Source organism: Leptodactylus fuscus, chromosome 3, assembly GCF_031893055.1.
Source record: "Leptodactylus fuscus isolate aLepFus1 chromosome 3, aLepFus1.hap2, whole genome shotgun sequence".
NCBI classification, from domain to species: domain Eukaryota; kingdom Metazoa; phylum Chordata; class Amphibia; order Anura; family Leptodactylidae; genus Leptodactylus; species Leptodactylus fuscus.
Genome location: NC_134267.1, coordinates 70,258,872 through 70,273,541, shown reverse-complemented (window position 1 = coordinate 70,273,541; position 14,670 = coordinate 70,258,872). Strand labels below are relative to the sequence as shown.

The following is a 14,670-nucleotide window of genomic DNA, read 5'->3' as shown; positions in this document are numbered from 1 at the left end:
TGGTCAATCATGACTGTGTCATACAAGGGGTTCCGCCAAGGTACATGTCCCCCCTGGCGAGATCGGGAGGTGCCATCATGATTAAAAATAAAAAAAAATACTGATACTCACCTGTCCTGGGGTCAGCATTCACTCCGGACCTCTTCCGGATGGTGACTGAGGTCCTGCTCCCCAGGCATCACTGCTGGGGCCTGTGATTGGGCCACGTGGAGCATGCTGGCGTAATGGCGTCAGCGTGTCCCACATGACCGCTGATGCCCAATCACAGGCCCCAGCAGTCTGGGACGCAGGACCTCAGTCTCAAGGAAGAAGAGGAGCGAGGAGAATGCTGCAGGCTGCCGGATAACAATAAGAGGTGAGGTAAGGTGAGTATAAGTGTTTGCTATTTTTAATCACTTTTCCTGGGCCTCTGATTATTATACTTTGGGGTCTGAGGAGAGCATAGAATACTGAGTAGGGGCTACATTTAAAAAAAAAAGTGTATAGGAGGCTGTCAGTCCGTATATAGGCTGGCAGGATCAACAAGGTATTTGGAGGGACAGCGATGGAGCAGCCCCCGGGGTCACTGTTCAGACCCTGGGCCGCTGAACAGGAGCTGCAGTACCCCTCGAAAACATTGTGGAGGGCCAATTGGGACCCCAATATATAGCAAAACCCTTGAGATGCCACAGTCATGTTTGACACCCACGATCTGAGCTGATTCTGACTGGGAGTTTTAGAGGACAATGCCATCCGTTACATACGGCTGACACCCACAAAGCAGGGTGCACACACAGTTTCTATGTGCGCATCATGCTTCCGTGTGGTTCGTGGGAAGTTCTTCCTGGCACCGCCATACTATTAGGGTGGATATCATGAAGGGATTAACGTGATTTGCCGCAAATTAAATCAAATTGAATGGAATGGTATCGGAAATTTTGGTGAAGCTGCTGAATCAAATTTTTTAAAAATCCACTCATTTCTAGTTATTTCCATCAGGGCAATCTTCCAGTTGGAATCTACAATGAGCACCATTGTTATCAAGAGAAAGCTCTGACAAGGTCCCTGCTGGTCTCGATTTCCTTCCTGCTGATATAATTTTTCATATAATATTCACATGACTGCAGCAACCAATCACTGGCCTTGGTGTTCACAAGAAGGACTGTGTGGACATCAATCCTGAGGCCAGTAACTGGCTGCAGCAGACAGCTGAAGGAAGCAAGCAGAGACCACTAAATATGTCAAAGACCTTTATAAATCCAATAAATTTCCAATTATTTATAAATGCTGTGTGGTTTTGTACTGAGGCCTCTTGCACAGTAGGTACTATAAAAGTGGTATTGCTCGACTATCAAACCTCGATATCAGAAAAAAATATCAGGAGAACACTTCTGGTATAAATACTGACTCCCTACCCCCGAATCCCCAGGTAACGTGTTACACTTCCTAGTTGCGGCCAATACAAATTTCAAGTGAATATTCTTTCCAACGCAAAACTTGTTGGATTTTACAAAGAATAAATAACTATCACATTTCATTAAAGTATATACGTAGCTCAATGTGTTTCTTAGAGCATGCATCTGTCGGGACTTTGCATATTCTAAATGACATCCTTATATAACTGCACTGTACTTCTTAGGAAAATAAAGACAGAGGTCAGTAGTAATGCTTTATTCAAGAGAATACTAACATGTTAAATCTTACCTGTCCAGCCATGCCAACAAAGCTTTAGCTGAGCCAATGAGGTCTACCACCGATGTAAGGAACTCATTGGGAGGTTTATATGAAGTAGTCCCATCATAAGATGTGCTTTTCCTTCTGTTACTGATATAATTCTGAAGGTTGTTGGAAGCTGATCGTAGTTTTAGCACCAGGTTTTTCATGTTGTCAGTTTCCAGACCATAATTCTGAAAAGAACATAGCATTTTTTGAAAAAAAAAAAAAAAACAGCATGTGTAATTCCAGGAACCAACCACCTGTCAGATTAAAACTGAAAAATATGTGAAGCAGTAAACCTTGAACCAAAATGAGCAAATCTACAAACCTATTGCAAATGAATGAAACGTTTATATTGGGATTTATAATGGTATTGAGAGCTGTATATCATGAATGATACCCAGGTCCCATTCAGATCTCTTTACCCCGCTACAACCCATATCTACTGATGCTGGGAGTGGTACGGGAGGAGGAGTAGTGGAGTGTATTTCTGCTGAGTCTGTGTTTTCCTTGGCAAACCTCCTATGACCAAGGAATTGGGAATTGAACTGTATCTGTACCCCATCTGCAAGCTGCTGGTGAAACTGTTGATGCTGTTAATAAAGCATTATTTGGTTTACCCTGTAACACTGGACTCCTGAATCACTGCCTGCATCACGGTCAAGGGCCCTTCTGAACACCATCACACGGCTCAGCTAGGAGAGGTCCCCTCTCCCAACTAGAAGTGCCCTGGGGGAAACAAGACCACTATCACCTCCATCAGGTAGTGCTGCAGCCCTGGAGAGGGATTGCAGTGAGTGAGGAGTGCCCTAGCAGGTGGCACAGCCAGTCTCACTACGACTCCCATCCTCCGGTCTCCTCCACTGGGTTGCTGCACCAGCAGCCCTACCAATCGTTCACAGCAGCTGATACACAGAAAATAGAACATGAAGCAGACAGCTCGGTTCTCTCTGTAGTAGCTGAACTGAGTCACAGCAGCTGAACTCCCATTCAAATAATAGCACAACAAATTAAAATGAGTTACCTTAGGGATAGCCATCAATATATCAGTATCACATCATTGGGTTCTGACTATTTCAAGTAAATAAGACAAAGTTTCAATGCCTAGTTGCTTCTAAGTACACACTGTTCAGTTGCACAGGCCAGTATAAACAACAAAGAGGCTGCAGTGCTCACTCAAGCACTGCGGCCATTGTAATCAGCTTATTGCCAGGGCTGCTGGGAGTCAGAACCCCACCGATCTAATGTTGATGGCCTACCTATGGATATTATTTTGCCATATCACAAGCATTAACAGTATCTGATGGATCCCACACACATCCCAATGACTGTAATGAAGTCTGTCTAAAAAAGTAGCACATATTTTTGTCAGTGTCGGGAATACAGATGTGAACCTAGTCTTAGGCTGCATTCACACTGAGTAACGCTGGCGTTTTTTGTGCTTATTTTTGCACATAGCGCCGCGTTAACGCCACGTATACGCCGCATTTGTGCCGCGCTATTTTGCGTTCGCGTTGAACGGCGCAAACGCGGCGTATACGCGGCGCTATGTGCAAAAATAAGCACAAAAAACGCCAGCGTTACTCAGTGTGAATGCAGCCTTAATATGTGATGTTGCCTTTATGTACTTTTATGCAATGTCATCTTTGTCCTAAAAAACTTGTCTGAGCCTCTGTTACACTAACATAAGAATACAGAATCATCACAGTCCTGTGCACCGTCAGCTTAACAGCCAGTTATATACAGTATAGAAATGATATTCTGTTAAACGCATAATACAATTATAGTGAGTGGTAGGCAATAGGATTGTGGCTTATTGGCAACCACTGGCATCCTTTCTGTATAAAACATTTAGCTGCAAGCTACCATCTTGACTACTAAAATAACATTACACCATGGCATATAACAGACATTTAAGTAAGCACTGAGGTCAAGGAATATAACATTTTCTTCCAGAAAGCAATAAAATTGACACATACATTTAGTATAACTAACTGCCTTGTTTCCATTGTATACTTCATATGCTCCTCTAACAGTGTGATATGGAAACATCCTTAAACTACTCAACACAATGCTGACACGAGAACAACTCCAAATACCTTCCAGATTTAGACTGGCACAAAGCCTGACCAATCCAGTCCACAAGTTACTGTTGTTGCTTTTCTGTTTCATGTAATGTGTTATATCACCATAGACTTTGAGACTGTAAATCTGTGAATACCTCAAGCAGAGGATTTCCCGAAGAGTGGAAAATATGGGAAGCTTATTGTTTATTTTAAAAAAGAATTTGTATATAGAAGTGACTGTTCCCTGTACAAAGCTGATCACATGCTTCCGCTAGATATCACAACCTTCTTCTCGCATTGTATATTACTGTACACACTATACTTGAGCACATACTTGTTTTATATATATCCTATTCATTCTCATATCTATAGATATAGGACATGACTTGCCAGGTGCACCAGATTTCTTTGACTCCCGTTTTCTAAGACTACTAATATTTAACATTCCTCACTAGTTAATCATTACAGAAACAATGTAAGAATGGGTTTTTTTCCTTCTTATAAACACTGTATTACATTTATACTCTAAGCAGTATGTTGCCGCTTTGGGAAAAAACATAATAGGGCTTCCATTGAAGGGCAAGGGGCCTCTACTGTATACTGTGACTTTATAAAGGGATGTGGAGTTTTATTTTCTGTCATATTCCATATGTGTTTGAAAAAATTATGGCAAGCTCCATCAGATGTAGCATGTACAGAAACATTGCCGCTGGGGGAGAATATTTTCATACATACAGCACCTGTCGTAACCTGAGGTTACATGATGTGTCTGATGATCCTGATGCTGCAGGAAAACATGTGAACTCCTTGGCTACTGTATTTGTTTGGAATTCTCAATAATATATATAGAAACATAGACCTGTTTTTATACAGGTAACCACTTGTGAGAAGGTGACAGGCAGAGTGCTGGAGTACTGGTATATATCTCCCCCAGGATTTTGATATATGTATGGTCTAGGGCAGATCTTGAATAGGCCTCAGTCCCAGGTGTGGGTCATAGGTTCGTTACTGGGCCATAAAAGGCTGCAGATAGGGTTGAGCCGATCTTGAGATTTCAGGATCGATTTTAAAATCCGATTTCTGATCGTTTTCCATTCGAACCCAATCCCGATCCCAATTCCGATCCTAATGTAAGTCAATGGGATTTTAAAAACGATCCTGTTCACTACACAGCGTGGAGTCCAAAAATTGAAGCCTCCACGCTGTGTAGTGATTAAAAAATCCGCCGGCTACTTAGTTCCCCCCACTTACCTGCACAGAACTGCTGCCTCCTCTCCCGAGGATCTGCCCTAGACAAGATCTGCCCTAGACCACTCCCCGGAGCTCCGGGCCGTTGTTCTCTCCTCTCCTCTTCGTGCACCCCCGCCTCACAGGCTAGTGTGAATGATGCTGGGAGAAGGCGGGGCTTGTTGTGGCTCAGGAGAGTGTGGGCGGGTACAGGGTGGGGAGACATGAAAGCATCACTCATGTCTCCCCTCCCTATACCCGCCCACACTCTCCTAAGCCACAAAAAGCCCCGCCTACTCCCAGCAGTAGCACGCAGGGGGCGCGCACAGCGCTCTGCCAGCGTGCGAAGAGAGAGAGGAGAGAACAATGGCCCGGAGCTCCTGGGAGCGGCAGTGGTTCTGTGCAGGTAAGTCGGTTGAGCAATCGGGATCGGAATTCTGTTCCCGATCTTTTTTAGATGGAATCGGAACCCGATTGCGAACGTGAAATTTACTTGATCGCCGATCGGTATCCGATTTTTTCCGATCCCTATCGCTCAATCCTAGCTGCAGAGCCTGCACTTCAGGGCAGATCCTGGGAGCAAGAGGAGGCGCCTGGGTCTGTCCCGCTATACTGAGAGACTGCATTATCTGCTTGTTGGTGTGCTTGGCAGTAAGCCCCACGTATAGTTAATTTCATTCTGTATAGTTAGTGCTAGACTAATGTCTTTATCCAACCTCATCAACTACATAATTATGTAAACCTGTTTGCAGCAGATATTGTGCCCCTGTCTCTGACTGGTTGGGCCCGTACCATTGCTGCTACCGAGCGACCTTCCCCACACACTGTATAATCACAAATGCAAAGAAAAAAAGAGAATGAAATGATTTGGAATCCAACTAGAGCCATATTTATATAACCACAGACAAGATCTCTGTAGTTTCCATAAAAAAATGAAATTGTCACTAACTTTTCAGACAACTTAGTCAAAGTCTGAAAAACCTCTCTATTTCCTGTTTCTAGGTGTCTCCCTTCCAGGTAATTTGCATTCACTCTTTTGCTACCAATGAAGTCCTTCCATACATTCCATTCCACCTTCCTTATCTCAGCGAGTGTAGGGGGCCATCCTTTTCGCTCTTCGCACAGTGAATGGAGAAGGTAGAGCTTGAGTTTTCTCACAGTCTGCACAGACAAACTTGCTGTGCGCAAAAGACTGAGGATTCTGCAAATCTCACAGCTTACAATTTAAGAAAAGTGTTCTGTCTTCTTCTGGCTGCTTGTGTGATTACAGCTGGGATATTATTCACAGACAAAAAGCAGCTTTACTGATTGTGCTCATAGATTGGGGTTTTTTGCGTGTTTTATCTGCTTGGTTGCATGTATTGTCATTGAATTTGCCCTGGATTTACAGTGCAGTGTTCCTACACTTCCTATATTGTGGTCACTTGGGCTTTTCTCAGGTAATCAGGTATTTGTTTGCAATTGCAAAGTTACTCCTGGCAGAATGGCAAAACATTGTCAGTAAAGGGATGAGAAAGGGGGCAGACTGCTCCTTATGCTTGGTTCACATCGGCGTTCCGTTTGGGGATCCTCGATCGGAATACCAAACGCATTAAAAAGCGGAGAGCAATGAAAGCAGACAGACCCCAAAGACTATAATGGGATCCATGTTTTTTTTCCGCACGAATCATACACCACGTGGAAAACACACGGACCCCATTATAGTCTATGGGGTCTGTGTGGTTTCTTAGCCAACCGCTTTTTAATGCATTAGGTATTCCATTCCAGCAGTCCCCAAGCGGACTCCCCGAACAGAGTACCAAAAAGATTTGAAACGGGCCTTATGCAGTGCCCCAAAATTTTTGGAATTGGGGATATATATGGTATATTTCATGCAATGTGTACTATTCTTCTAGAAACAATACAAAAATGTATATATAAAAATCACAATCTCAAATTGGCATTGCTATAACTCTATATAAAATGCCAATAGAGTGTGAATATTGTAAGGGAGAGCTTAAAAAATGTTTAGCAAACCCTTCTCTTTACAATTGCAAAAAAAAATTCGCTATACAAATCATGTTGCTACATAAAGGATGCTAGATGGTCTAATACACTAGTGCCATGTACACTTAATATGCTACTGCTACAGGCTTTTTTTTTTTTTTTTTTTGTTAAACAATCAACAAGCAAAGAGGTTAAAGCAAATGGTGACTCAACTAGGAACACTGGAGTCAATGGGGTAGGGGGGAGGAGTGTCAAGTGGGAAAAAGAAATCCACGGACTACAGGTTTCTACAAATTTTTGTCTGTCTAACACTCCTCAAAGCAGAACTCAGTTACTTTGTCTCCTCAGTGTCTCCTTGGCCTTGTAGTACACAGATTGTTCTGTATTTGTAGAGTATAGCTTAAAGCCAGCAATTCTCGAATTGCAAGGTGACCCTCACTGCCGTCCACCATTTTGTTGGTAAGGCACAGTAGGGCAGTCAATTTTGGAAGAAGTCATTTGCCTGTCTATGTTTGCATCAGTCTCTGGCTTAACAATATGACTGACCTTTTCTGAATTCAGGAGACAAATGAAATATAAATTGGGATACACATTTAATTATGGCACTACATTTATTCTACTGTAGAAAAAAATTGAAAAGCCATTTATTATATCCTAAATTGTGAAACTTTTGTCAACTTTCTACCATATAAGAACAGCAACCCAAAGGACATGAGATGCCCATAAATGTATTATACAATTAAATATTTTATGATTCTGTACTATATATTTGATGCATTATGTAGGAAATATAGGTAAGATTTACATATATATATAGGTAGGACAATCATACTAAAAGCAGGGAAATTGAGTAGGTTACGAATAGGTGAATTAGTTTCAAAAGAGGTTTAACCAGTAATAGTAATTAGAGTGCTGTCTCTAAATCCATCTACCGCACCCATTCACCCATCCCCTAAATATTAAGACATAAGCTGTTCTGACCTCTTTAGGGTATGCAACACTGACCAAAAAATGTGTGGTGAAACAAAAGAAAACACAGCTGACCAAGAGCTAACCTTTGATCTCAAAGTAATGTTACATTGTTCCCTTATTGCATTCAATAGAACTGCCTTATCTAAATTAAAAATTAGTATTGCTTATTGTGCATTATAACTTCCCAGTCTCTTCCAGTCCTAGTCCTAACTTCATGGAGAAGAACAAATACACCAGTCAAAAAACGGTTAGATACAAAACTAATGACTGGGTGAACTTAATAGACCTATTGGTGTTTGATCATCTTAAAGGGGTAGCCCAATATACTTTTTGGGATGGATAACTATGCAGCTAATGTCTTAATAGACCAGCCAGTAACTTTCTCCTCAAAGCACCACTTTTTTTCTCCTCCTCTGGATCCTTTCCTTCATTTTCTGCAGTGTACGTTCTTCACCTCCACATTCTCCTCCCATCCAGCTCTGGTATCTTCCCCCAGCAAAACGTGTTTTCCTTAGGCCACACACTATACTAGTGCCATCTCTGGCCTGATCACATGACTATACGCTAGGTTCACACCTGCGTTCGGCTTTCCGTACTTTGAGTCCACTTGGGGACTCAAAAAATGGAAACCCAATCCGCATAAAAATCTGCGGACCCCATAAACTATCATGGTGTCCACCGGGTTTCCGCCCAAAAAATACGGACAGAAAAACACTGCTTATAGGACTTTTCTATTCCGCATTTTTCAAGCACGGTATCCCCGAACAGAGACCAGGTGCAGGTGTGAACCTAGCCTTACACTTCTCTTATTAATATTTTTTATTAAAATTCATCCTTTTCATTTAGAAAAAAAATGTAATCTGCAGATTATTTCTGCAAACTCTTCTTTCCAAGTGTAGCCTTTAAAAAAAAAAAAATTAAAGTAGGATGACAATATCAGAGGGATGCAACTTGTTTAAAGTTTCAGGCCATTGAGCTAGTTTGACTACCCTGGAGGGGAGAAAACTGGGATATCCTCATTTTGAGAAATAAGGCTCTGCTGGTTACATCATTGGATTTTGGTGATCTCATCTTAGTTATGTTGATAGAATCATAGTATTTGTTATCTTTGTACTTAACCTATGACTTGCCAGGGGTGATATCTTTCACTATGAGCAGTTTTACAGCTTGTTTCTGTCTGTAGCTGCCTATGCTATAAGCGAAACTGTACCTTGCCCTGTGTGTCATCTCTAACAACTTGCTAGGATGTATAGTGAGCAGTGATGTGTCTGTCATTTATTTACACCATGCTCCTCAGTGGTATGGATTTTGCACTATTTTGAAGTTTCCTATGTTCGCAGTGATGCACTGATAGCTGGAATTCCTAGTTTCCATGGATATATCAATGGCATCTCCCTCCTTTATCTGAATAGGAGTGTGACACTGGGGCGTGTATTATGTTCAGGTGGTCCAAAGCGATAGAGATGTCTGGGCCACAAATTAGCCAGCAATCTGATTTTACACAGTGTATGACTGGTAAGTGTGTGCAATCCCTGTCACTGTGCGTCAGCAAGTAGAGACCAGCAAAAATGCAAGTGGCAGGGATTAGTGAATGATCCTTTTTTTTTTTTTTTTTTTTTTTTTTTTGCCCCTTTGCTCAAAAATTTGATTCCACTAGAGATCTGCTTTAAATTCACTATACTACATTAGGCTTTGTTTACTCCACATTTTTGTCTTCTGTCGAAGGTATATGTCAGGGTATATAATCAGATATATAACTCCGACAGAAGGCTCTGACAGGCAATGTATTCATACTTTAGTATATAAAGCCCATTGATTCCTACAGTAAAAAATAAATAAATACATAAATAAGGAATATAAAAAAAGAAATATTGCACTGTTTATTTTTTTAAATATATAGATTTGTTTTAATGTATGCTTCCCATACTGACACCCAGGGCCGGCGTCAGCGCACGGCATAGTCGGGCAAGTGCCGGGGCCCACAGAGCCTCTGGGGGCCCCCCGGCACTTGCCTGTCACAATTTCAGTTCATCGGCGTCCGTCCGCCGATGAGCTGGAATACATACGCGATGCAGGAGCTGTGAGATCAGCTCCTGCTTTAAAGCTCCGGCCCGGCTTGCGTGTGTAGGCGTGATGACGTCATCACATCACGCTTACACACGCAAACCGGGCCGGAGCTAAGCAGGAGCTGATCTCACAGCTCCTGCATCGCGTATGTGACTGGAGAGAGGAGCATCGGGGGAACGATGGAAGGTGAGTGATAGAAGGTGAGTGTAAGTGTTTGTTTGTATTACATATTAAGGTGAAACATAATGAAGGGGGCCCATGGAACTGGGGGGCAAATGAAGGGGAGGGGGGGAACGGCATGACACTGGGGAAGATGAAGGTGGTGGGGAGAGAACGGCATGAAACTGGGGACAGAGATGGAGGGGGCCCAAAGAAACTGGGGGGCAAATGAAGGGGAGGGGGGGGAACAGCATGACACTGGGGCAGATGGAGGGGGTGGGGAGAGAACGGCATGGAACTGGGGACAGAGATTGAGGGGGCCCAATGAAACTGAAGGGGCAAATGAAGGGGAGGGGGGGAACGGCATGACACTGGGGCAGAGACGGGGGACATGAAACTGTGGGCAGATGAAGGGGGAGAACGTGATGAAACTGGGGACAGAGATGGAGGGGGGACACGAAACTGGGGGCAGAGGAAGGGTGTATATGAAACTGGAGGAGAGATGGAGGGGGGGCATATAATTTACAGGTGACTGTAGGAGGATTATACTGTGTGGGAGCACATAATAAATGAATGAGAAGGTTGGAATCAACTAAAAAGTGGGTGGAGCTAAATTTGCAGCGCCGCACATTTTTCCCCTCTTTCTACTCTTTAAAAGATTGGGAGGTATGGTGTTGGTTGACGCCACACTCCTGCATGACGTCACTCGCTTCATCTGCAAAGCACAGTGTCTCGACTCCCCCACCTCCTTTACAAGGGGGCCCACTGAGGCTCTGTCGCCCAAGGGCCCATAAAAACCTGGAGCCGGCCCTGCTGACACCGATTCCAAAATTGGGTCCTAGGAGCCTATATAGTTTATCTGTCAGAAGATTTCATGGCACATATGTGCAAAATGCTGGGAAAAAAAATAAAATGTGAACTAGACCTTACTGGTAACTGAAACACAAATTTTTCTACTGCCAAAGATTACTTTATGCTATAAACAGAAATGCTGTTTCATATTCTGCACTGTTTCCATTTTAAGAAAAAGTGTGCAGACAGTAAAAAAAAAAAAAAAAAAGCAACAATAAGATGGGAATGTGCTGTAGTAATGGGAATGGAATGCCTGGACATTCCTTCCTTGCAGTGAGGTCAATGTACATTACACAGACGTAGCAGTGTTAACCCAAACTTCTGCAAATAGTTAAACTGCTGCAGCGTGATATCATATCACAGAAAACAACATAAACCAACATAAACATAAACTTTTTATTGGTGTCTGGGGTCTTCAGTGATAGTATATCATGCTACAGCAAATTAAGGGTCCATTCACATGGAGTTTTTTGGCGCTGACATTGATGCTGAATCCGTCTCAGAATCCATGTGGAACAGAGCCTACCACTTCTTAGAAAACATCACACAATTATTCAATAAGGCCACACATTGCAGAAAGTCGTGGAAAACTGCTACAGAAAAAAAAGTATGAAATAGTGAAAAAGATGGGGCAACAGGTGGCTCAGTGGTTAGAACTGCAGGCTTGTAATGCTGGAGTCCTGGGTTCAATTCCTGCCAAGGGCAACATTTGCAGGAATTTCCTCCCATATTCCAAAGACATGCTGATAGGAAAAAAAATGTAAATTGTGAGCTCACAATCTACGTTAAAAAAAAAAAGAAAATGATGCAGAAAAAGTGTGTTTTTTGCTGCAGATATTTCTGAGCCAAGCTAAGAGTAGCTGCAAAAGAAAAGGGAAATTTAAAAGAAGTGCAAAAAATGCAGCTTTTCTGCAACATGTGGCCTCAACCTTAGGCCTCATGCACACGACCGTGACAATTGTTAGTATGCAACCCATTTTTGTCATGGATAGCACACTGACCCATTCATTTCTATTGCCCCATACACAAAATTATGTATAAGGCCAGGAGTAAAACTCAGGACAGGTTCTATTCCTGTCCGTTTTGTGGCCCGTGCTCACTGACCTCAGTGAATACGGCCGTGAAGGAACAGGCGGCACACAGATGTCATCCATGTACCATCCGTGCTGTTTAATCATTGGCCTGATCACACGCATACGGTCGTGTTCATATTGTCCAAGTCTATGGGGAAAAACATTTTTCTTACAGCCAAAATGAACATGGTACATTTTTTAAAAAATTGACAGAAGTGCCTTTTCCACAGCGTATTTGAATGCAATGTGTGAAGTGGATTGAACAGTAGGTAAAAGTATAAGAACATACTTGAGGTAAGAAGAAAAGTAAGGAGGGCACTCACCAGACGATAATAAATCTTATAAACATCATCCTTTATTAAGGTACACTTTTAAAAACAACCTTTGGGAGGGAGGAAAGACTTCACAGGCGATATTTCCTCCCTCCCAAAGGTTGTTTTTAAAAGTGTACCTTAATAAAGGATGATGTTTATAGGATTTATTATCGTCTGGTGAGCGCCCTCCTTACTTTTCTTCTTACCTCAAGTATTTTCTATATGCTGTTTTGTATTCTTGGATGAAGAGCACCACCAATATTCTAAAATCATTGATTCTCCCGTTGACCTACATGTTTTGTGGAAATGTTTAACTATGGACTTTATTGAGAACTAGCAGTGCAATCCATTTATTCTCTTTTCTATAAAAGTATAAGAACCTCTTATATATTTCCCATTCCTTTTGTAGCAATTCTTGGCTTTGGCTCAAAAAAACGCAGCAAAATCTGCAATATAAAAAACGTGTTTCTGCAACATGTGGCTTCAGCTTTAGTCTATCGACCCATGTTGTGAAAAAGCTACTTTTTGTGGAAAATTTTGTCAGATTTTTTAAGCCAAAGCCAGAAGCCTACATAAGATTTCATTAACCTTTCACATTTGCAGCGTCATCCTTAGGCCGGGTTCACACGGGGTTTTTTGGTCCGGAAACTGAGGTAGAGGCGCCTCAGTTTCCGGTCCAAAAAACGGGTAGCTATGACTTGATGCTGGTGCAGTGCATCGGCATCCAGTCGCACACTCCACTCCGGATTAGGCCCAATGAATGGGCCTAGTTAGGAGGAGGAAGTGTCTTCAGGAGGATTCGCTTCTTCTTCCGGAAAAAAGAACTGACTGGCTCCCATTGATTTCAATAGGAGCCGTCTTTTTGGTCAGGATTTTGAGGCGAATTCGGCCTCAAAATCCTGACCAAAAAAACTACGTGTGAGCTCAGCCTTAGTGATGCAGAAGAGCAAAATCGCTCAGCCTGTTCAATTGAATGGGCGATCACAAACACTGCCATACTCATGTAGACTATTGAAGTAATGAATACAAATCTCTAGAGGTCAACAATGTACAGGGCGTTTAGCTACTCACCAAGGCACAGAGAAGATCAACAGCCTCAAGGACAAGTTCCTGATGACCAATTCGTGTCACTCCAAGTTCTTCCAGGTCTTGATGAGATATCTTTAGGAGCTGTTCACCATTAATCTTCTCTTTTTCCACACTGGAAACATATAGTTGCAATGAGTCATCAAGCCCTAAAAAAAACAAAAAAACTTTATAGTGAATAACAAAATATATACCCTAGAAAACATAATTGTCCTTCTTAGGATAGGTCATCAATTAAAACTCATTGGTAGTTATCACAGGGGACCACAGCAGATCAGCATGGCTTCCACTTCACAGGCAATGTAATATCATGTTCATTGGTCACATGTCTGATCACATCTCAGTTTCATTCAATTAAATAGGCTGTATATGGTAAGTACTGAAGAGGCTGCAACGCTATGGCAAACGCTACAGCCCATCCAACAGCTGCTTGGCATCAATCAACATCCTGGAATACCCCTTTAATCAAAACTGAAAGTAAAAGGGGTCTTGCTACTCATTACAACCAATCAACAATGAAAGCTGCACTGTAATCCTGTTGCTATGGGCAATAAGACCTTATTTACTGTTGGACAAATTTAATAAATAAGACCTAATATGTTTTGATGTTTCATAGTGCAAGAATAAGTCAATAACTGAGTGTAACGAGTTATAGGGTGGGCACCTATACAATCTGACAGTGTCCAGTCAGTGCTCACACAGTCAGCAGGGCTGACTGGTTTTTGTGATGCGGAGAAAGTTAGGTTAGACTAGCACTGTGCATGTGCACCTCTCAACACCAAATTCGCCTGAATAAAATACTTCACTGAGACCCCAGCACACGTGAAGTGATTGAAAGAAGCCGGGGACATACACCAAGCCTTAGTGTTGAACTTAAAGGGGTTTCCATGATTAGACAAACTCCATGTAAGTCACTGGTCCCTCTCCAGAAACTGCTGAAGCTGCTGATTGGCCTCAGTGGTCAAGTGGCGTGCAAGGCTTCTAAGGATTTAGTCTAGGTGTATGACCAAACAAGCTGCAGCGGTGGACATCAGAGCACCAGGGATGGAGTACAATAGAGTATGATTTTTATGTCCTGTAGCATTATGAATACAGTATAATGTCCCATAGTGACCCATTCACACTGAATAATGCCCGACAGTGACCCCTTCACACAGTAGAATGTCCCATAGT

General features: G+C 42.4%; 1 protein-coding gene across 1 annotated transcript in view; it reads right to left on the bottom strand.

Annotated features, from left to right (window-relative positions):
• CNKSR3 (CNKSR family member 3) overlaps nucleotides 1–14,670 on the bottom strand; it is a 78,194-nt gene that overhangs the window by 26,070 nt on the left and 37,454 nt on the right. The window contains exons 2-3 of the mRNA XM_075267779.1: nucleotides 13,483–13,646; nucleotides 1,684–1,886 (exon numbers count right to left, since the gene is read on the bottom strand). Of these exons, the coding sequence (XP_075123880.1) occupies nucleotides 1,684–1,886; nucleotides 13,483–13,646 (367 nt within the window). The remainder of the gene's footprint in view (nucleotides 1–1,683; nucleotides 1,887–13,482; nucleotides 13,647–14,670) is intronic.